The sequence below is a fragment of the Manis pentadactyla genome, chromosome 3 (assembly GCF_030020395.1).
Source record: "Manis pentadactyla isolate mManPen7 chromosome 3, mManPen7.hap1, whole genome shotgun sequence".
Taxonomy (NCBI): Eukaryota; Metazoa; Chordata; class Mammalia; order Pholidota; family Manidae; genus Manis; species Manis pentadactyla.
This window is the reverse complement of record NC_080021.1, coordinates 54,022,716-54,046,570: the sequence shown is the minus strand read 5'-3', so window position 1 is coordinate 54,046,570 and position 23,855 is coordinate 54,022,716. Positions and strand designations below refer to the sequence as shown.

The window sequence follows — 23,855 nt, the reverse complement described above, 5'->3', positions numbered from 1 at the left end:
AGGTCAAGAATTGACCCAACTTTAATAAATTGGATAGTATTTAGGAGAACTCCAGCCAAAATAACTGTGCAAGCTAATAACTTCCACACCCACATTTCTATGTATGCTGAGAGAAGACAGGAGCTTCCTGAGACAAAAACTGCTACTCAAGGTAAAAGCAGCAGGAGTGTCAGGATAGTTGCTTTGGTTCCCTGAACCCAAGACCCACATCCAAGATGGGAGGCCAGGGTGGAGCCTGCAAGCACGGCACAGTGACCTGCAGGAGAAAGACCTTGAATTTAGGGAATCCAGTTCTCTAGCCAGCAGTAAACAAGCCTGTCCTTTGTCCAGAGGGAAACAGGACTTAATGCAGAACTATGTGGTGCATTACAGAGATGAGTTACCTGACATCTCAGGATTGCCAGCCAAATAATTAACCCTAAGTAGTGACCTTGGGGAAAGAAAAGCATTTTGTGGTGTTTGTTAGCACACTCAGCAAGCCATGTAGGAATACAAGGGGCCCACAGACGATGGCCTCTCAACAAAGAAAGAAGTGGTTCTCAAAGTGTGGGATGTGCAGACCAGCACCGCTCAGGCACTTATCAGAAATGCAGTTTCTTGGGTCTCATTTCAAACTTACTTGTCTTGGTCCATTCTGGCTACTATACCAAAATACGACAAACTGGGTAGCTCATAAACAGCAAACATTTATTTCTCACAGTTCTGGAAGCCAGGAAGTCCAACATCACTGCACCACCAGCCCGGGTGTCTGCAACAACCTATCTCCCAGGTCACAGACAGCATCTTTTCACTAGGTCCTCAAATGGTGGAAGGGGTGAGGGGGTTCTCTGGGGCTCTTTAATAAGGGAACTCATCCCATTCATGAGGGCTCTGGCCTCATGGCTTAATCACTTCCTGGTTCTGCCTCCTAATACCACCACATTGGGGTTAGGATCTCAGCATATGGATTTTGAAAAGACACAGACATTCAGACTACAGCATTAATGAAGCAGAAATTCAGAAATCCAAGTTTAACAAGCCCACTCAGTAATTTTGAGGCCCATTAAAGTTTGAGAACCAAGATTGTAATGGAAAGAATTCTTGACAGCAGTCAGGATTCTGGATCTAGTTAGGGCCCCCACCAACTACCTAGGCAGGTCCTTCAACCTGTCTGGGCCTTAGTATCTTCACCTATTACAGGATAAGGGTAGGTCATTTCCAATTTCTTACTGCTCAAATTTGACAAAGTCCTATATTCCTTGGCATGTAGCTTTCTAAGTGTTGCCTAGATTAAAGACCTTGAAATGCACATGGCAAGTATTGGTAAAGCCAAGAGAGATCAGCTAGCAAAGCAGGTCTCTAAGATTTCCTTAACACCCTGCAGAGCCCTGAGACTGGAGCTAGCCTCACGGGCTCTCAGAACTGATCTGTTGGCAAGCTGCGAGTGAAACGGTACCTCCAACACATGTGAAGTGACCAAGCTGGAATAGGCTGGCGTACAGACTCAGAAGATCTGTTTATGACCTTAGAGTGGACCTGTCGCTGAAAGGAATGCTGGCCTTGTGTCCTCTGACCTCAGCATTCCCTTTCTGTAGGCAAACTGCTAGCAATCATAAACAGTTTTGCTGGGAGGGCATGGATTTAGAACAGAATGTTTATTGAATGTTCTCAGATGGCCTGATGTGTCCAGGTCAGAACAGGAATGTGCCTGTCATCACGGTTCAGGTTCACTTCCATGACCTGGACACCTCCTGAGGACAGTCCTGAGTGCACACAACTGAGCTACCCTCCAAGACTGTCCTGTTTTCTCTGCTTGCAGTGCCAAACAAGTCTCTTTCTTTGACTGCTTTAATAAGCTTCCGTTATGCTCTAGTCCAGTCTCAAAGACCTAGAAACCTTCTGCCTCTCTTCAGTGATTGCATATTCTCTGCCCTGATCACTGAGGTCTTGATTAGAGTTAAAATGAAAAGACAATCTGATCACCATATTTTCAAGTTTCTGATTGCATTACTACACTTTTATTTTTTCCCATGTTTCTTGCCTCCCGCAACCCCTATACCCTAAATGGCCACTGACTCAGGAACAGACACTGTTAAGCCTCCAAGAACTCTATGATGGAACAGTTGCCTTCATTTGTAGCCATCCCAGTGAGTTATTAACAGTCTTGATTTTCATACCATATGGTTTATGTGATATGATTCTTTTAGCCTTCAAGTATAATACAACTTTTGCTCCAAGAACTTATTAATAGGAAGCAATTTTTAACTTGTAATGAACAGTAGCTACCAGGAATCTGTTTATGTTACTCAGAAATTTGAACTGAATTGAATTTATCTCTGAAACAAGGATTTGTAATAGCCAAATACAGTCACATTGTCTATAGAAAGAGAATGGCTGAATCATTATTCAGTAAACATGATCAGTGGGGACACCAAACATAGAAAATCCCTGCTCACAGGACTCTGCTTTCCTATAAAATGTCATAAAGCCTGTATTATCCACATCTTCTTTTCAACTTTTTTGCTTTTATAGATGCTGTCTAAAATATGGCTTATCTATATGTCTCTAATTACTTATTAGTTAAAAATCTCCATTAGAAAAAAAGACAACAGAAGCATTTCTAATATTAAAGAAGTTACAAGACTTCTTAAAAGTATGACTTTTTTGCTAGAACTATAAATAAGGTATGTTTATTCATATTGCTTTACCTATGAAAAGATGTTCAACATCACTAATTATCAGGGAAATGCAAATCAAAACCACAGTGATAGAGCACCTCATACCTCTTAGAATGACTATTATAAAAAAGAGAAGAAATAACAAATGTTAGAGAGGATATAGAAAAAAGAGAACACTTATGCACTGCTGGTAGGAATGTAAATTGGTACAGCCACTATGAAAAACAGCAGAGGTTCCTCAAAAAATAAAAAATGGCACCACCATATGATCCAGGTATTCATTATAGGTATTTATGTGGAGAAAATGAAAACACTAATTCAAAAAGATATAGGCACCCCTATGTTCATTGCAGCTTATTTACAACAGCCAAGATATGCAACCTAAGTGTCCATCAATAGGTGAATGGATAAAGAAGATGTGATATATGTATTTATACGTACATATAGTAGAATGCTACTCGGCTATAAAAAAGGAAATCTTGCCATTTGCAACTACATGGATAAAACTTGAGCATATAATGCTAAGTGAAATAAGACAGAAAAAGATAAACATCATATGATTTTACTCATATGTGGAGTCTAAAAAACAAAACTCATTGATACAGAAAACATTGTTGGTTATCAGAAGGGAAAGGGGGTAGATAAGTGTGTGTGAAAATTCTGAAGAGTCATCTATAAGGTGATGGTTACTAACTAGACTCACTGTGGTGATCACTTTGTAGTGTATACAAAGACTGAACTATTACGTTGTCTATCGGAAACTAACATAATGTTATATGCCAATTTTACCTCATATATATATATATATATATATATATATATGCATGAGGTTTACTATTAAATGTGCTTTCCCTGCAGATTAATACTATCCCTTTCATTTGTGTCAAATAGAAGTAAATTGCTTGGTTGAAGAGAATCCAGGACCATCTGAGTGGTTCTTTTTGTCATTTTTCAGAAATAGGAGAAATTGAGTTGATAAAACATTCATCATCAGAATTTGTTTTAAAAGCATCCCATCTCCCAAACAGGTGTTAGATAAATTGCACACTACTCAAGGGAAGGAAGGCACACTTCGATTCACATTATACTAAACCAATCAGCTCCTTAAGTATCTGCCTTTCTTGAGAAAAAGGCAGCAAGAATATCATAGTTGTTCCCATTCTCCCACGCTTTTAGAAGCAAACACCAAGCCTTTTCTCAGACAAGAAGTTCTATGGAAACCTTGCTGAATACATTTTGCCATCGTTTTTAGATAAGGAGAACTGTATTCATGACTTGTATCCATACGGTTAATAATACCTACTTCACAATGCAAAGTTAATGAAGCTTTTGTTTTATACCAGTGGCAGGCAGACGCTTTGAAGCTTAATGGCAAGGAAATAAGACTTCAATAAATTATTTTCAAACTTACCTTTCTTCTTCCTAGGATAATTACTTGTATGTAATCATTTACAATCAAGGAACAAAGGAAGAGGTAAGGAGAAATCATACGAGGGAAAATAGAATATACACAAAAATCAGTGTTTTTTTTTCCTCAACAAAATGAACAGTTACTAAACAAGCACTCATTATCTCTTTTGAAATGAACAGGATGGTGTAAGAATATACTAAATTAATGTCATCAACCATGACCTACCTTGAAGAAACACAATGATTAGTAAACTTTTCATACACAGCCCCTGCGACATTTTAAGCATCTTCCATCTGTAATACGAAAGCGATCAATAGAGGCCTTGGAGGAAAAAGTTCAGTTGCAGCCACATAAAGAACCTTATTGCTTCCCTGCACACAAGTGTTGTCAATCAAACCCCAACTCACAATGCCTTATGTTTACATGTCAGCATCAGTGTGTCAGTTAAAGTGTACTCTATTTTTTAAGGTATTCATCTTCACATTAATAATGGATGATTTTTGGCATAGTCCTACAGGAAATGTACAAAACTCCCTTTACACTACACAAAGAGTAGCACACCTACTTTGTACCTGAAGTTCAAAACTGTGCTTTAAAGACTAATTAACTCTTGCCATGTATATGAACACAGCCTGAAACTGCCTGAAGAACATATTGAAAAATATATGTTCAAAACGTATGTGTGATCAGCAAGTATATAGTATAGATAGGGTGAGGAAGAAGAGAGGGAGAAGAAAAAGAAAGGAGTAAGGGAGAGAAGAAAAAGTGAGGGAGAGAAAGAGACAGAAAGAATAATAGCAAGATACTAAGTTGTACTTAGGCCTTGCCCATACAGTCTCTTTCCTAGACAATTTCCTAGGAACATAAATTGTCAATGCTTTTGACTGGGGAATAGACTATTAATGTTATATATATATATATATATATATATATGTTTTTTTCAATTATTTTTTTTGATATCATTAATCTATAATAACATGAAGAACATTATGTTTACTAGGCTCCCCCCTTCACCAATTTTAATTGTTTAATTTAGGAAAGTTTTAAAACCAAAATTAGGTATGAATTACTAGGATTATATTTATAATAGCAAGGATTATAAAGCACCTCTAAGAGTCATTTGAAAAATGATTGTCCCTGATTCTTTAATTATATGCATTCAAACATTGTAAATGGCATTTGTAATTTTTTTTAAATTTTGGTATAATTAATATACAACACATGAGCAACATTGTGATTACTAGATGCCCCCCATTATCAAGTCCCCATCACATACCCCATTACAGTCACTGTCCATCAACATAGTAAGATACTATAGAGTCACTACTTGTCTTCCCTGGGCTAAACTGCTTCCCCGTGCAACCCTCTACGTTATGTGTGCTAATCATAATGCCCCTTATTTCCCTTCTTCCTCCCTTCCCACCCATCCTCCCAAGTCCCTTTCCGCTTGGTAACTGTTAGTCTATTCTTGGGTTCCTTGAGTCTGCTGCTGTTTTGTTCCTTCAGTTTTTGCTTTGTTCTTATGCTCCACAGATGAGTGAAATCATTTGGTACTTGTCTTTCTCCACCCGGCTTATTTCACTGAGCATAATACCCTCTAGCTCCATCCATGTTGTTGCAAATGGTAGGATCTGTTTTCTTCTTATGCCTGAATAATATTCCATTGTGTGTATGTACCACATCTTATTTATCCATTCATCTACTAATGGACACTTAGATTGCTTCCATTTCTTGGATATTGTAAATAATGCTGCAATAAACATAGGGGTGCATGTTTTTTTGAGACTGGGATCCTGCATTCTAAGGGTAAATTTCTAGGACTGGAATTACTGGGTCAAATGGTATTTCTATTTTTAGTTTCTTGAGGAACCTCCATACTGCTTTCCACAATGGTTGAACTAATTTACATTCCCACCAGAAGTGTAGGAGGGTTCCCCTTTCTCCACATCCTCACCAGCATTTGTTTTTCTTTTTATTTTGGATGTCGGCCATCCTAACTAGTGTGAAGTGATATCTCACTGTGGTTTTAATTTGCATTTCCCTGATGATTAGCAATGTGGAGCATCTTTTCATGTGCCTGTTGGCCATGTGAATTTCTTCTTTGGAGAAGTGTCTGTTCAGATACTCCACCCATTATTTAATTGGGTTATTTGCTTTTGGGGTGTTGAGGTGTGTGAGTTCTTTGTATATTTTGGATGTTAACCCCTTGTAGGATATGTCATTTACAAATATATTGTCCCATACTGTAGGATGCCTTTTTGTTCTGCTGATAGTTTCCTTTGCTGTACAGAAGCTTTTTAGTTTGATGTAGTCCCATTTATTCATTTTTTCTTTTGTTTCCCTTGCCCGAGGATATGGCTGAGGAAAAAGTTGCTCATGTTTATATTCAAGAGATTTTTGCCTATGTTTTCTTCAAAGAGTTTCATGTTTTCATAACTTACATTTAGTTCTTCAATCCATTATGAGTTTACTTTTGTGTATGGGATTAGAAAATAATCCAGTTTCATTCTCTTAGATGCAGCTCTCCAGTTTTACCAACACCAGCTGTTGAAGAGGCTGTCATTTCCCCTTTGTATATCCCAAGCTCCTTTATCATATATTAATTGACCATATATGCTTGGGTTTATATCTGGGCTCTCTAGTCTGTTTCATTGGTCTATGGGTCTGTTCTTGTGCCAGTACCAAATTGTCTTGATTACACTGGCTTTGTAGTAGAGCTTGAAGTCTGGGAACATAATCCCCCAAGTTTATTCTTCCTTCTCAGAATTGCTTTGGCTGTCTGGGGTCTTTTGTGGTTCCATATGAATTTTAGAACTATTTGCTCTAGTTTATTGAAAAATACTGTTGGTATTTGGATAGGGATTGCATTTAATCTGTAGATTGCTTTAGGCAGGATGGCCATTTTTCCAATATTAATTCTTCCTATCCATGGGCACAGGTTGTGTTTCCATTTATTAGAATCTTCTTTAATTTCTCTCATGAGTGTCTTGTAGTTTTCAGAGTATAGGTCTCTCACTTCCTTGGTTAGGTTTATTCCTAGGTATTTTATTCTTTGTGATGCAACTGTGAATGGAATTGTTTTCCTGATTTCTCTTTCTGCTAGTTTATCATTAGTGTATAGGAATGCAACAGATTTCTGTGTATTAATTTTGTATCCTGCAACTTTGCTGAATTCAGATATTAGTTCTAGTAGTTTTGGAGTGGATTCTTCAGGGTTTTTTAAGTACAATATCATGTCATCTGCAAACAGAGACAGTTTAACTTCTTCCTTGTCAATCTGGATGCCTTTTATGTCTTTGTGTTGTCTGATTACCATGGCTAGAACCTCCAGAACTATGTTGAATACAAGTGGGGAGAGTGGGCATCCTTGTCTTGTTCCTGATCTTAAAGGAAAGGCTTTCAGCTTCTCACTGTTAAGTATAATGTCAGCTGTAGGTTTGTCATATATGGCCTTTATTATGTTGAGGTACTTGCCCTCTATACCCATTTTGTTGAGAGTTTTTATCATGAATGGAGGTTGAATAATTTTCCAGCATCTATGGAAATGATCGTGTGGTTTTTGTCCTTCGTTTGTTGATGTGGTGGATGATGTTGATGGATTTTTGAATGTTGTACCATCCTTGCATCCCTGGAATAAATCCCACTTGATCATGATGGATGATCTTTCTAATGTATTTTTGAATTCAGTTTGCTAATATTTTGTTGAGTATTTTTGCATCTATGTTCATCAGGGAAATTGGTCTGCAATATTATTTTTTTGTGGTGTCTTTGCCTGGTTTTGGTATTAGAGTGATGCTGGCCATGAAGAATGAGTTTGGGAGTGTTCCCACCTCTTCTACTTTTTGGAAAACTTTAAGGAGGATGGGTATTAGGTTTTCGCTAAATGGTTGATAAAATTAAGCAGTGAAACCATCTTGTCCAGGAGTTTTGTTGACAGATAATTTTTTGATTACCAATTCAATTTTGTTGCTAGTAACTGGTCTGTTCAAAGTTTCTGTTTCTTCCTGGGTCAGCCTTGGAAGGTTGTATTTTCTAGAAAGTTGTCCATTTCTTCTAGGTTATCCAGTTTGTTAGCATATAATTCTTCATAGTATTCTCTCATAATTCTTTGTATTTCTGTGGTGTCCATAGTGATTTTTCCTTTCACATTTCTGATTCTTTTTATGTGTGTACACTCTCTTTTTTTCTTGATAAGTCTGGCTTGGGGCTTATCTATTTTGTTTATTTTCTCGAAGAAGCAGCTCTTGCTTTCATTGATTTTTTTCTATTGTCTTATTCCTCTTGATTTTATTTATTTCTGCTCTAATCTTTATTATGTTCCTCCTTCTACTGACTTTGGGCACCCTTTGTTCTTTTTCTAATTTCGTTCATTATGAGTCAACATTGTTCATGTGGGATTGTTCTTATTTCCTGAGGTAGGCCTGTATTACAATATACTTTACACTTACCAAGGCTTTTGCTGGGTCCCACAGATTTTGCCGTTTTGTATTATTGTTGTCATTTGTCTCCTTATGTTGTTTGATCTCTGTTTTTATTTGGTCATTGATCCATTGATTATTTAGGAGCATGTTGTGAAGCCTCGTGTTTGTGGGCTTTTTCATTTTCTTTGTGTAATTTATTTCTAGTTTCATACCTTTATGATCTGAGAAGCTAGTTGGTACAATTTCAATCTTTTTTAATTTAGTGAGGCTCTTTTTGTGGCCTAGTATGTGATCTAATTTGAAAATGTTCCATATGCACATGAGAAGAATATGTATCCTGTTGCTTTTGGGTGGAATGTTCTGTAGATGTCTGTTAGGTCCATCTGTTCTAATACATTGTTCAGAGCCCCTGTCTCCTTACTTATTTTCTGTCTGGTTGATCTGTTCTTTGGAGTGAGTGGTCTGTTGAAGTCTCCTAAAATGAATGCATTGCATTCTATTTCCCCCTTTAATTCTGTTTGTATTTGTTTCACATATGTTCATGATCCTGTGTTGAGTGTTTAGATATTTGTAATAGTTATATCCTCTTGTTGGACTGACCCCTTTATCATTATGTAATGTCCTTCTTTGTGTCTTGTCTTGTGATTTTCTTTGTTCTGAAATCTATTTTGTCTGATACTGCAACTCCTGCTATTTTCTCCCTATTAGTTGCATGAAATATCTTTTTCCATCCCTTTCCTTTCAGTCTGTGTATGTCTTTTGGTTTGAAGTGAGTCTCTTATAGGCAGCACATAGATGAGTATTGTTTTTTTATCCATTCAGTGACTCTAGGTCTTTTGATTGGTGCATTCAGACCATTTACATTTAGGGTAATTATCAATAGGTATGTACTTGTTGCCATTGCAGGTTTTAGATTCGTGGTTACCAAAGGTTCAAGGGTAATTCCCTTATTCCCTTACTATATAACAGTCTAATTTAACTCACTTCGTATGCTATTACAAACACAATCTAAAGGTTCTTTTTTTCCCCCCTCCTTTTTCTTCCTCCTCCATTCTGTATATATTAGGTATTATATTCTGTACTCTGTCTATCCCTGGATTGACTTTGAGGGTAGGTGATTTGATTTTTCATCTGCTTAGTAATTAATTGTTCTACTGTCTTTATTGTGTTTTGTTTCTTCTGGTGACAGCTATTTAGCCTTAAGAATACTTCCCTCTATAGCAGTCTCTCCAAAATTCACTGGAGAGATGGTTTGTGGGAGGTTAATTCTCTCAGCTTTTGCTTATCTGGAAATTATTTAATCCTTCCTTCACATTTAAATGATATTCTTGCCGGGTAGTGATTCTTGGTTTGAGGCCCTTCTGCTTCATTGCACTAAATATTTCATGACACCCCCTTCTGGCCTGTAAGGTTTCTGCTGAGAAGTCTGAGGATAGCCTGATGGCTTTTCCTTTGTATTTGATCTTATTTATCTCTCTAGCTGCTTTTAATAGTCTTTCCTTATCCTTGATCTTTGTCATTTTAATTATTATATTTCTTGGTGATGTCTTCCTTGGGCCCCTTGTGTTGGGATGTCTGTGCACCTCATGGCTTGAGAGACTATCTCCTTCCCCAAATTGGGGAAGTTTTCAGCAATTACCTCCTCAAAGACTCTTTCTGTCCTTTTTTCTCTCTCTTCTTCTTCGGGTACCTTATAATGCCAATATTGTTCCATTTGGATTGGTCACACAGTTCTCTCAATATATTTTCATTCTTAGAGATCTTTTTTTCTCTCTATGCCTCAGCTTCTTTGTATTCCTCTTCTCTAATTTCTATTTCCTTTATTGTCTCCTCCACTGTACCTAATATGCTTTAAAAATCCCTCCATTGTATGTTTTATTTCAGATATAGAATTTCTTAATGACTGAATCTCTGTCCTAAATTCATCCCTGAGGTCTTGAATGTTTTTCTCTACCTCCATGAGCATGTTTATGATTTGTATTCTGAACTCTCTTTCAGGAAGATTCGTTAGTCTAGCTTCATTTGGCCCTTTTTCTGATGTTTGTGTGATTTTTGTTTGAACCAGGTTCTTTTGATGTTTCATATTTGTATGTGGCGCCCTCTAGTGCCCAGAAGCCCTAGTCTCTGGAGCCACTCAGCCCCTGGAGTGATGTTGGGAGTCACAGGGGAATGGTGCTGGTGCCTGAGGGGATGAAACAGCTGTTTCCTGCTTCCCAGCTGCATTGCTTTTCTCCACTGTCAGAACCAGTGGACTGAGCACACAGGTGTAAGCCTCTGTGCTTTGTGTCTGTAGCTGCCATAGATCGGACCTCCCTCTGACTGGCCTGATACCAGGGCAGAGACTGCTAGTTTGCGAGCCGGTGCCAGCAGCCAGGAGGAAGGTGCAGCAGGCTGCATATCACAGTGGGTGGGCCTCAGAGCTGAGTAGCCACCCGTGGGGGATGGAGCACCTGAAGCTCCTGAAAGTCCCCAACCATCTGGGTAGAGTACACCCAGACAACCTTGTCCACCTATCCCTTCTCCTATGCAATAAGCTCCGTGCAAATCCTGCCCTTTCAGCAGTCCTCTCCCTGCTAGGAAAGCTCTCAGCTCACCCACCTTTCCTTTATCCTGGAACAGCTGGATGTGGATCCCTGTCCTCCACAAATGGCTGGAATCTCAGTCTCTCCAAGTATTCTACCTGTCTTAGCTTTCCAACCCCGCTAATCTCCAGAGCACCATGCAATATAGGTTTTTGTGCTCCCAAAACAGATCTCCAGGGCTGGGTGTTCAGCAGTCCTAGGTTTCCACCCGCTCCCTGCTTCGTTTCTCTTCCTACCGCCAGTGAGCTGGGGTGGGGAAAGGGCTTGGGTCCTGCCGAATAAGGCTTTGGTACATTATCCTGTTTCTTGAGGTCTGCTCTGTTATCCAGGTGTATGCAGTCTGTGCAGCCTTCTTTCCTGTTGCTCTTTTAGGATTAGTTGTATCAACTATATTTTCATCTTATATGTGGTTTTGGGAGAAGTTCTCTGTCTCACCTCTCATGCCACCATCTTGATCCCAGCATTTGTAGATTTAATGTATTTTATTTACATTGTATTTTTAAATATTTCATTTGGGGTTCAGCAAACAGAATCTTTCTGGGAATAAAAAGTTCTTAAAATCTACTAAATTAAATCTACCACTATGATGACCTAAGATTCTCTTAGACTTTACAATATCATGCACAAACATAAGATTCGGATGTAAAATTTCACATTGTAGAACTATATTCTATGTCTCAATTAATGTTTTAATTGTATATTCTAAACTGAAATCACAAGGCTGTCACACTAATAGCCTAAATTCTCTTACCTAACAAGCATTTATGGTGCCAAATGTTCAAAGATTTTTTTTTCTTAGCACAAAAATATTAGTACTATGATTTCCATTCTTTTAAAGATTACATTTTTAATTCTTAATCTTCCTAGAATTAAAAAGATATGTACTCCCTAAGGAAGACAACATTCCAGTTAAATGAAATTATTGAGATGTACATGTTTTTGAGTGTGGCAGATGGATACCCATGCAGGAAGAGAAAGTACCATCCAGGTTCACTGAGTACCTTTAAACCAGTGATCTCCACCAGGCATTTGGTCTGTAGCTGCACAGTGATTCTCACCACCCCAACTGGCATACTCAGTCTTTTTCATAATCTCTAGAACATGGGCTTCAACACTTTAATAACAGATCAAGTTACCTAATTCTCTGGCTACTCAGCAACTATTGGGAAAGGCAGCCTGTGCATGCAGTCTCCCCGCCCTCACGCAACCACCTAAGAATGGACCCAGGGCCTGAAATACTTCCTTGAAATAAAGAGCCTACACAGCCTGAGTTGGTTTTATCACCTTGGTTGGAAATATCTTCCCATTGATGAGTGTTCATTTGTTCTCTTTAATGTGTGTATCAGTGTTCCTCAAACATGCCCCCAGCTTTCAATGTTTCAAACCCTGGAGTCAGGCTCAGGGTAGATCTACTGCAGCAAGAGAGGGATATGCAAAAGCCCATTGCCCTGCATTGGCTGCCAGGGACACTCTAGTCATGAGGGACCAAAGGTCACTTTTGGAGCTGAAAAGCATTGTTCCTTACTATGCTTAACAGTGTTAGGTTTTCCTTGACATCTCTAACACCAAAATACATTGGACAAAAATGCTTGGAATCTCCCCAGGGATTGATAACTGGTGCACCTCAGTATTGATAAGTAAAGTACAATGTTCTTCTCAACAGCAAGTCCCATCCAAATTGATACCTTGATGCCCATATCTTGGACTCTTAAGACATAATAGATTTTCCATCTACCACAAAAAACTTTGAAGTTGATGGGATAATAGATGTAATTGTATTTTCTATCTGAATATAGAACTTGAACTTGATAGAATCTGAAGGTAAATAAATGCCTTTCCCCACTACTGAAACCTCACATCATTTTATCTTCATATTCATATTCAATTTCTCAATTCAATTCTTTGACCAATTGTATTTTAGCTCTCCTGTGGTGTTTCTGCCTCATGACAGCGCCATGAGTCTTTCACTGCCCTCCTTGTATCTAGCTTTTTCTTTTACAACAAGATTGTATAACAGATCAGAGCATATTGGCTTTTCTCCTATCCGAAGTGCAAAGGCTTAGGACTGCACTGTTCAAAGCCTCTGAAAGGAAAAATTATCCTACAGCCACTCTTGTTAGGAGCAGCAAAAATTCACCAGCCCCAATCTCTTTTCCTAGCCTAGAACTTAAAGTGGTTCCCCTCTGACTTGTACAAGAGCTCAGGTTAAAAAATGATTGCTCATCGCAGGCAGTAAATGAGTTGGATTTTAAAAAATCATCTACAAATGTAGATAATCTTAGCATTGCTTAAAACAAATGATCTAAGAGCCTAAAATTCTCAAAAGTGTTTTCCCCAAAGATTTAATTCTTTTATCCATCTCCTGATTTAGGCTTAAAATCTAATGTACATATATACGTGCTTTCAACAATGTAACATAAATCTTTATATTTTAAAATACCTTTTCTTTCCTCAGTTTCTGCAGATAAAGTGATCTGAAGTAATAAATGATGTCACGAAAGCAGAAAAGAGAAACTCTGACAACCCCCAGAAATGTGAAAGGAGGTTTCTTACTGGATAGCAGCATCTTCAGTTCAATTTATACAAAAACCCAAATAAATAAAATGGACAGTATTGTTCAATTTTAGAAATTCCATTTCTTCTATGTTCTAAGCTGTATAATTGTCAGGTTTTTATGGTTTAGATTGTAAATGTGTTTTTCCCTTTGCTAATTATGTTGTTGTTTTTTTTAAGTCTTAAAAGTCTTAAGATGTGAAGGACATTTATGAATGGTAAAGGAGACACTGTATACAAATGTATATTTGTAAAAGCTATTTTTATGATTAGCATGTTTTACTGTTTATCATATATAAAGGCAGGTGATATTGCAGTTCTACATTTAAAGCTTATTTCCCACATTGTCATGTAAGAAAAGATATATTGTATGCTAGTTTTTATAATTTATTTTTAATTTATAGTTTAAAGTACTTCATAAGGATAAAACACTTACAAAGGTTATATTTCTGCCTTCTATAAGCACCATTTTATTAATAAAGAATGCAAATATTTCAGATGTAATTAGTTGAAGGACTTTTGGCTTTACCTGGGATTATATTGAGCATTCTCTGTTCTACTGAACTGCAGTGATCCAGCTCTTACCCAATACTTCAGTCTGGGCAGGAGATCCCATGAACAGGTTTTAGTGCCAATACAGGCAAAACCTGTATTGGCAAGAAAAAGACTGTCTTGTCTTTCACTCCAAAATTTTAAATTAGTGCATATATCACTTCTTTTCATCTCTTATTACTTGGAACTCTCCATTCCCAAGCATTGCAAGTGTTTTCCAGATGCTCTTAGCTGTTGTCTGGTGCTGTGAAAATGGAAGAGTCATCTTCACAGACTGTAGGAGAATTCAGCATATAATTTCTTAATAAATACTCCTTCTTTTAAAACAAAGTTAGTGTGTATCTTTCCTTTGGGGTGCATTTAGTTTTACTATTCAATTTGAGTTTGTTATGTCTCTGTAAAGCCACAAAATAGCGCAATGATAAAAGTAGCATAACTTTACTAAAATGTATATTATATGTTCTGTATGCCCACACTTTTCATGGAGGCACCTGTATTCTGGGACACATTAATTTTTGTGTAATAGAAAGCCAGATGACCCTCAATCCTTGCAGAAGTCACACCCTGGTTTACATTTCTAGAAGGCTTATTTTTCACTCAAATATAGTATTTTAAGAAAAAGTTTCAAGATAGAAAACAAAACTACCTCAGCAGAGGCATTTATGTTATACCAGACAAGTGTGCTGTTAATGACTGCAAGCTCCTCATTAAAGAGGAAAAAGACAACATGGAACATTACAAGAACACTTACTGGAATTAAGTCCACCTTTTTTGCAAAGAAACTGAGGAGAGTCTAAAATCACCCTGAAATGTTTCCTTATTTTTCTATTTTAATTTCTTTAAGTTATCTACTTTTAAATATAAGCTAATGAAAAATTATACAATTTAATTGAACAAAGTTTACCAAAAATCAAAACGGGAAAAACAAAAATTAAAAATTTGCACACTGCCACCTAGGGTTTGGATCAGGAATGCGCTTCCCTTTTGAGGAAATGTGAAAAACCACAATGTGGTATGCTATTTTTGATGACTATATTATGAGTTTTGGAGAATTGTGACTGCCATGATTGAATTCTAAAGCCTAAAAGAACTTGTATATAGTTCTACACAGGAATAAAATCAGCAGAGTAATTTCTTCATTTGCAGCCAAAGAGACAGTTGCCTGGGATAGTCTGATGCTCCAGAAAGGAAGGGTTATGTATACTGCTTATTAGGAAAATACACTTGGATAATTTTCTCAACTTATCATTTCTCTGTCCTCATAGTATTCAAAAAACAGTGTAGCATTTATAATCAGGCATTATCATAAATTAAGAGTATCATACTTTTCCATATATCCACTAACTATTCTCAGAGTAAAATGAATAATTAAATGTATAAGATAATTCCTGTTATTAGACTTAGTTTTCTCTACCCTGGCCTTGAAGCATGAAACCAGAGATCTTTCCCTTTATTCATTATCCATTTTTGGCTTCAGACTTTCTTTTGATGACAAAGATGGAATAAAATACTTACCAGATCAACAAAATATAGATTATATGTTATTATCATCCTTGAAGTAAAATTTTCTTCTATCTTTTTCAATAAAAGTAGTTTCAAAGGAGAAATGCACAACAAAATAAGATAGAAGTGAAGCAGAAAATAAACAGGAAGCTATTTTAAATGGATTAAAGTACAAAGAACAGTAATTACAAAATCAAATGCCTGATAAAACAAGTCTGATAAAAAAATATAAATGAAAGAAACAGTCCTGAAGTCAAGTAGCAGACATTAAATGCAACTTTGCTCAAGAAGAGATAGCCACCTCTCCATTCCAGCTGGTTGTCTGGTTCAGAAATGCAGACCTAGATTGGCCAGGTTTCCTGACTTTTCAAGAGAAGGTAAATATCCAGAGTTTTAAATAAAAAGCCTTATAGTGTGTTATTTTTGTTTTAATATGAATCTTAAGGTGAATGAGACCATTATTTGTGATTTATATCCAAGGCTTAATAGTTGTAAAAATAATAAACTCACAGTAATGAGAAACAACAAGTTGAGAATTATCTCTGGTGAGAAAAAAGAAAGAATAGGATAGGCGTATTCAATAACATCTGTTAATATTTAATTTATTAAGAAATATATTTGAATCAAACAAATATCAAAAGGTGAAGTTTGATAAAACTAAATATAAATTATCCTAGTGCTCATATTTTCACTATGTTCTTTTTGCAGGCTTAAAATTCTTCATAAAAATAAAATGTGATTTATATCTCAATGTATATACATAGGTAGATACAGATGTACATATTGACAATATGGAGATATCCGTGTTATAAACAGCATATACAGAGGTAGAAATTTGGATCATTGGATACATCAGAAGTCTGCAAATTTGTGATCCAACTTCCTAGAAATGTTCAGATTCATAGAAAAGAATATCACTTAGAGAAAGAGATGCACTATTCTAATGTTAAAAGCCATTCTTGCAGAGGAGGGATTTACAAGTTAATTTCTCATTTATTATTGAAAGGCTTCCTATCAACCTTTCAGATACTTAGAACCACTCAGGAATCTAAATATAGTTCATGAAAGAATCTGAGGTGCATGAGCTTGCAAAGCAGTCCCCATATTTACCTGTTGCATCTGTGATGATAAGGACCATGCCTTCTCCATATCCTATACAAATGGTCCTTTGTACCTAGCAGGTTTTTTTCCTCCATATATGTTTTGGGGCATTAAATGGAATAGGGTGTGTTCTGGGTTTTTACTTTATTATAAAATTTTTTTAAACTATAATTTTTTAAGCAACTGCTGTGTCCTGAATACCCTGCTAATAATTTATATTCTTAGCACTGATGCACACAGGAAACTATCTTAAATGGGTTAAAGTGCAAGTAACAGAAATTACAAATTAGGTTGATCAGGGCAGGCTTCTTGATAAGGTAGCATTTGGACAAAATGTGGAGTAAGTGAGGAGGTGAGCCGTGTGGCCATATATGGGAAAAGTGCCTTGAACAGATAAATCCTCTGAGGCAGGAATGTACATGGTGCGTTCAGGAACAGCAAGGAAGGCAGTGTTGCAAATGAGGAAAAGAAAAGTAGATGACACCAAAGAAAAGCCAAGATTTCAGATCACAGAGCCTTAGAGGTGATTCAGAGTTCACTGCTTTAAGCTGCATTAGATGGGAGAACAGTAGAAGTTTTTGAGCATAGGATAATACCTAACTTAAAGGTTAAAAGAATCATTTGGGCTGCTAAATCTAGAATAAACTATAGAGAAGAAAATCCAGAAATTCCCATATTCTAGGAGAAACAACTGGATGTCAGTTTGGCCTACGACTAGACTGATCTGATCAAAGTCAAGAAGCCTATTCACTTATTCATCAAATATTTGCTGAGCCCTTACTGTGTTCAATATGTGTACTTCACAATGGGCACACATTTCCTTTTCTCAAGGCACTTAGTCAAGTGAATATTAGCAAGAAGCTGAATAAAGATGGAAAGAATAAAAAAGTTTAAAATGATACTGCAATTAAGAAGAACACTATATGTCGAAGTTCTGTTCCTTACAGCTCTGATGGAAATGGATCAAGGAAACTTTTTTAAATTACTTTTGCTCAATCAGCTGAAACAGAGCAGCATAGGTGCCACGAAGTATATAGAGCAAAGCTTGGATTCACCACAACTTTTTACCCTGACCCAGCAAACTAGTTATACATCAAAGAGAACATAGCTATTCCCCAAATGTAAGGGAATTCTCTTCCATTTATAGTGCTGACACATATCTGCATACTCATCCTCTCCCTCCCTTTTTCTGCCACAGAAACACTGCAATACCCAACGGTGGCTGGGTGGACAGAACCAAAAAGACTGCCCATCAGCCAGCCCTTCTCCTGACCAACATCATGGTTCTGTTCAGGCGTCAACCTGGGAAAACTGGGTCTCTCCCTAGACTGAGGACCCGGATTTTGAATTTTGGTCAGTCAAAGCCAGTGATTTTCCACATTGCCTACACAGTAACTGAGAACTTCAAAAGACCCAGCTCAAATACCACCTTCAGATATTCTGATTTAATTAGTTTGTCCTATTTCCTTTAAATCACCCAGGTGATCTACATGCAGACAGAGTCAAGAACCATTGACCTAAGCTGATTATGTAAATTCATTCCTTTTGTAAGTGGTTAATTTAGGAATAAGCATGTAACACATTTTTTTCCAAGATAGGAGGGAATACTTTCTGGGACTCCACTCAGGAAGGTGCACTTGAGCCTCAGGAGATAAGAGTTGAGGCAATAAGGGTCCAATGGCAGGAGGAGCTTTTCTGCCTGTAGGTGAAACTGCAAAGATGTGAGGACTGCAGCATCTACAGCCATCTTCTAATGATGAGAAGGGTAGCCAAATATTGAGGAAGACAGGGAAAAGAAGAAAATATTTGGCTTTTTATAATGTCTGTGAGTCACTAAATGAGTAATCCCTAAAGCCACTCTATCTTAAGACTTCTTATTATATGAGTTAATAAATCTACTTCTTCAAATAACTTGGAGTCGTATTTTCTGTAATATACAGCTGGACCTTAATAAAAAAAAAAAGTACAGCTGGAAAAATATTCTAAATAATTCTGGTTGTTACTTAAGAGAAAGATAAATTAATTAGCAGTAGGGCATGCTGGAGAAGATAGTTTTTCTAATTTTTTGTTTTTGTTTTTTAATTAATATAATTTGATAAAGAGCTGTAGACTTTTTCAGACATTCTAGCCTAGCAGAGAGCAAAATAAGTAAAGAAGGAGAAATATCTCAGTTAATTTCAGCAAAACCAAACTAGAAAATTTCTTTCTGTGTATTTCACATTGAACCAGAAACTGTGGCAATTAACCTGAATCTTGGGTGGGGAAGCAACCAGCACCAAGCACTGAAAGTCAATCATGAACTTCCAACTACTCGTGATTGTGAATAGAAGGTGTGACTCTGCCTTTAAAGGTAAGTGTATAAGCAAAGGAAAAAATCAAAACAGAATATGTCAAAAATAAACTACATCATAAAGAAAAAGGAACATTTCAGTCAAGATTAAGATTTTTGATCAGATCTTTAAAAATATCTTTTTCATAGAAAAAGAGTGTTTTAAAACAGTTGTTCTGTGTTTTAAAAAGAAAGGTACTAGCCAATGAAACTTTAATAAAATTTTATCAAAGACATTTTTTAAATATCTTAAATAAAGGCAGTGTTTTTTTAATTTATTATAGTTGACATAATTTTATATTTGTTTCAGGTGTACAACATAGTGATTCAACATTTATATACATTATGAAACATCTACCACTATAAGTATAGTTACCATCTATCACCATAAAGAAGATGTGGTATATACACAATGGACTATTACTCAACCATAAAAAAGAATGAAATCTGGCCACTTGTGAGAACATGAATGGACCTAGAAGATATTATGTTACATGAAATAAGTCAGACAAATACCATATGATTTCACTTATATGTAGAATCTTCAATGCAATATATATATATATATATATATATATATGAACACAAAAACAAAATAATCAAAAATAAATTTTATGCTTCAGAATACCAAATAATTGTTGTGGAAGACAAATTTTAAGTAACTTCTTTAAAAAGAAAGTAAAGGAGTGAACATATACAAAGATGATGCTAAACACAGGGCAGAGAAAGTAGACCCAACATAAGCATTGCAGGTGATCCTCAGGAAGCAAACAGAACAAATGGAAAGTTTGTGATAACCAGATATAATTGAAGAAAACTTTTCACCTAAGTAAAAAGACCTTTGCAGATTAAAATGTCTCACCCTATGCTCAGAAATATTAACTTTAAAATAAAACCCAACATTACTTTCAGAAAAAAAGTAAGAAAATCTAAAAATAAACAAATAACAAACCTAGGAAGAAATCTCTGAAGTTCTCATAGAAAATCTTCCAAGTTTAAGTATTTCACCTGCCAAACCTACACTTAATTTATCAATATCCCAGTTATTGATAGACTCAGATCATAAACCATTCATACTGAATTCCTAAAAAACATTCCAGAACAATTTACCTGGTGACATTATATCATATGATTTCAAAATATAAAAACAAAAGTGTAAGAGTGATTTATAAAACAAATACCCAATGACCACTGTATTCAATAAATCATATACTCTTATATAATTGTTGCAATGATACTTCTAAAATGGTATTTATAAAAAAGAATATAAAATAGCAAACAAACATTCTTAAAAGCATGATATATATAAAAATATAATTGCTGCTAAACAACAACCTGCTTTTATAATTACATGGGTTAATACATTGATTAGGAAAGGACAAGAGAAGAAAATGTGTTAAACCTCAACCTACATAACAAAAAATGACTGAGCATCCATTATGTGTCAGACACTCTTTTAGGGCCTTAGGTTACATCTGTGAACAACAGGTAAAACCCTTAACCTTGGTGAAGTTTGCAATCCAGTGTGCAAATTCTGTATTTTATATAAAGGTAATCACTGATAGAAACAGAGTATATACCTCACAAATTCTCAAAGATGAAAAAATCAAGATGACATTGTACACCAAAGAAAAAAGAAGAGAGAAATAAAGGAAGGAAGGAAAAAAGAGAGAAAGAGAGAAAGAGGGATGGAAGCAGGCAAGCAATAGGATATGAAGCAAATATTTTTTGAAATGCCATTTAAAAGAATAAATGAAGATAGGTTAACCATCCTAGAGTGACAAACCAACCTATAATGAGTTAGCAAAATCTGTGATGTGCTCGTTAGAAGATGCATAAGAAAAATGATACCTAAAAGTTAAAAATGAAAGGATCAACATTCCCCCTAAAAAACCTTTGAGCTCAGAGGTTTCACAAATATTACCTATCAAATATTCAAATAGTTCGTTTCCTCAGCATGTATCTATTTCAGAACACACGAAAATACCTGAATCTACCTGAATCATGTTATGAAACTATGACTTTTACATAAAAACTTGACAAAAAAGTAATACACAGAAGCTAAATATAGATAATTCAATAATATAGTGCCAGAGTCCAGCTCCAACCGAGGTGTGGGTCACGAAGGAAAGGACAGCGTCGGCGAATGAGGAAATGAATGAGGAAACGAAACACCCCATCAAGGTTGAAACATCTCCTGACATCAAGCGGTAGGGTCTTTATTTTTATTCTTTAAGGTTTACATAATGCTTAACATTTTTCTTTAATCATAAATAATACAATCTTTTTCTTGTCAGTTTCTGCATAATTCTGGCTTATTATCCTTAAGTAATATTATCTTATTACCTTTAAGTAAATATCATCATTTCCTCTAATAGTAGCCTTTTAACATTTAATTTTTAACTTTCCCCTAGTCTGTTTTGGTTGGTGATTCATGTGGGCTACATGCTAGATGCTAGACAGAAAATGGGGTGAGACAACATGTTGGCTATGATTTTTACTTTTAAGCATGTAAGGTTATATAGAGTTTAAGATATGTGTCTAAGGCTATATAAAGTTTAAACAGGTTATATAATTTAAGCTACATGTCTTTTGGTTATTGAGTTTAATGTTATATTATTAATTAAATCTTATCCTACACATATGGGTTTAGGCTTACATCTAAAGTCTAGGGATGGTACTCCTATTACCCATAAGTTCTGACATTCTTCATCATTCCTACGAATACAATAGGAACACCTTATTCTTTCATAATATTCATTCCACAATTTCAGATGTTTACACCTTTCCTCCTGCATCCACAGGCACCAGGGCCTTGCAGTCCTCTTTAATGTCTCATATAATGACACTGAATCTGCTCTTACTACCTTACCATTAATATAGTAATATTTTGTCATGAATTCATCATAAACTTCTGTATATGGGATATTTGTAAATGTAAATCTTCCTATTTTGCTCATAAAATTCTTTCCTTGAGGGGGATACTAGAAGCATTCTCTAATATTATGAACAACATAAGGGGGGCCCTGGGCAGTGGGGACTATTAGTCTCTTTTTATACTTTGCTGTTTCATATAAGTTTCTTGGAAGAATGGGTTTTTCCATGGCCCAGGTTCCCATAACTCCTTCTCTGCCAATATTCTAAAGAAGTCCTTGTTAATCATGTTTAAATTGTTACGAAAAGGAGGACAAACTGCATCTAGTTTTAAGAGAGGCCTGGGTTGTCCTGCCTCACTTTTTTGTGGCAGTATGCCTGGAACAGTTGGTCCCCTAACACTGCTTTCGTTTCCGGAATTGTGCTTTGATAAAAATTTTGGGTTATGTTATTTACTAAAGATGAATCAATCTTAGATACATAAGATTTCCCATATATGAACCCAATCACCAACATCATAACTGCAAAAATAAGTGTGGGAATTAGCAGGGGCCAGCTATGAGTTTTCCTGGCTTTCAGGATTCCTCCTCGTGCCTGGACCTTGTCAAACAGCATGAGCAGCATGGCCCATGCCAATATAGATGTAAAAATCTGAAATAAAGCAAAATACTAGCAAAAAAATTCAATAAAAATTAAAGATCTCCTATGACCAAGTAGGACTTTAAGACAAAAATTCACATGCACTCTCATATAGATATACACACACACATTTGTGCATGTGCACACATGCAGACACACAAATGCATCTTAAAACATTCTACTTCATACTGAAAAAGATGTTACAATTGAACTTACATTTAAAACAAGAATACTTAAATTAACATTTCTAACTTATTCTAGAAAGAATTAGTGCTGTAGAAAAGAAGCAGAAATGAATAGTATAACAATTAGAAAGAATGAGAACATTTTTTTGTTTGGATAGAATTATCAACCTCCAAGACCCAAGAAAATAAGAAGAAACACTATTAGGCTTAATTAGAACTTACAAATATTTTTTGATAGAAAGGTAAAGACATATAGCTTTGTAATATATAAATAATATGTGTGGAAAATATAAAGAAAAATATTCCATCTTATAACATTAAAATACCTAGTCAAAATACTTAGGCATAAGCTCAATAAGAAATTCACAAACCTACATAGCACACACCACTAAATTTCATACATATAAGATGTTCCTAGATGGTAACTTTGAAGTTAGATAAGCTAATTCTTTGTACCTTAAGTTGATATAAATTTTTCCCTAAACCTCAAAGATCTTATCTACTCCTTTAGCTTTTAATGCTACATAATATGCTGATGAATTCCAAAAAGTATACTTACCATCCTGTCTTCTCTTTTTGTACAGCCAATTTCTCATTGAATATTTTCACTTGGATATCTCAAACTCAACTCTTGTTTTTCCACCTAAAGTGGATCCTATTTCTAGAGTACCCATCTCTGGGTAAAACTGCAACATTTCCAGAATGTCTCACCTGGCCTTAGTCCATCTCCACATCAATAGGTAATTACAAGGGGGAGCCAGAGCATATCTGGACCAGAGAGGGCCCCTTTTTCTGCCAAGTTGTGAGAGACATGGTGGAGCAGAAGTGGATGACTGCTTGTAAGCAATAAACAGGTTTCTCCCACTTTATTTCTCTCCTTGACTGATTTCGGTTTCAAAGGTATTTTGCTCTGGGATTTTCCCCCCAGTTACACCATCTCTATAAATCACACCCCAAGATAATCATTTATTAAACCCAGAAACCAAGGAGTCATTAGATTTCATCTGTCTTGCCTCCCAGCTCCCATCTACCACTACATTTTGTTCCA

General features: G+C 36.0%; 1 protein-coding gene across 13 annotated transcripts in view; it reads left to right on the top strand.

Moving 5' to 3' along the window:
* The window catches only part of RALYL (RALY RNA binding protein like), a 772,833-nt gene that overhangs the window by 690,695 nt on the left and 58,283 nt on the right, over positions 1-23,855 (top strand). For 10 of the 13 annotated variants that reach the window (XM_057497929.1, XM_057497922.1, XM_057497921.1 and 7 more), the window contains 2 exons: positions 4,084-4,131; positions 13,527-14,191. The exons of 1 other annotated variant lie outside the window; for it this stretch is intronic. In XM_057497929.1, coding sequence (XP_057353912.1) covers positions 4,084-4,088 — 5 coding nt within the window. In that variant the 3' untranslated portion in view covers positions 4,089-4,131; positions 13,527-14,191. Of the gene's footprint in view, positions 1-4,083; positions 4,132-13,526; positions 14,192-23,855 lie in introns of those variants that run through there. 2 more of the 13 variants (XM_057497927.1, XM_057497925.1) reach the window with 1 other exon arrangement.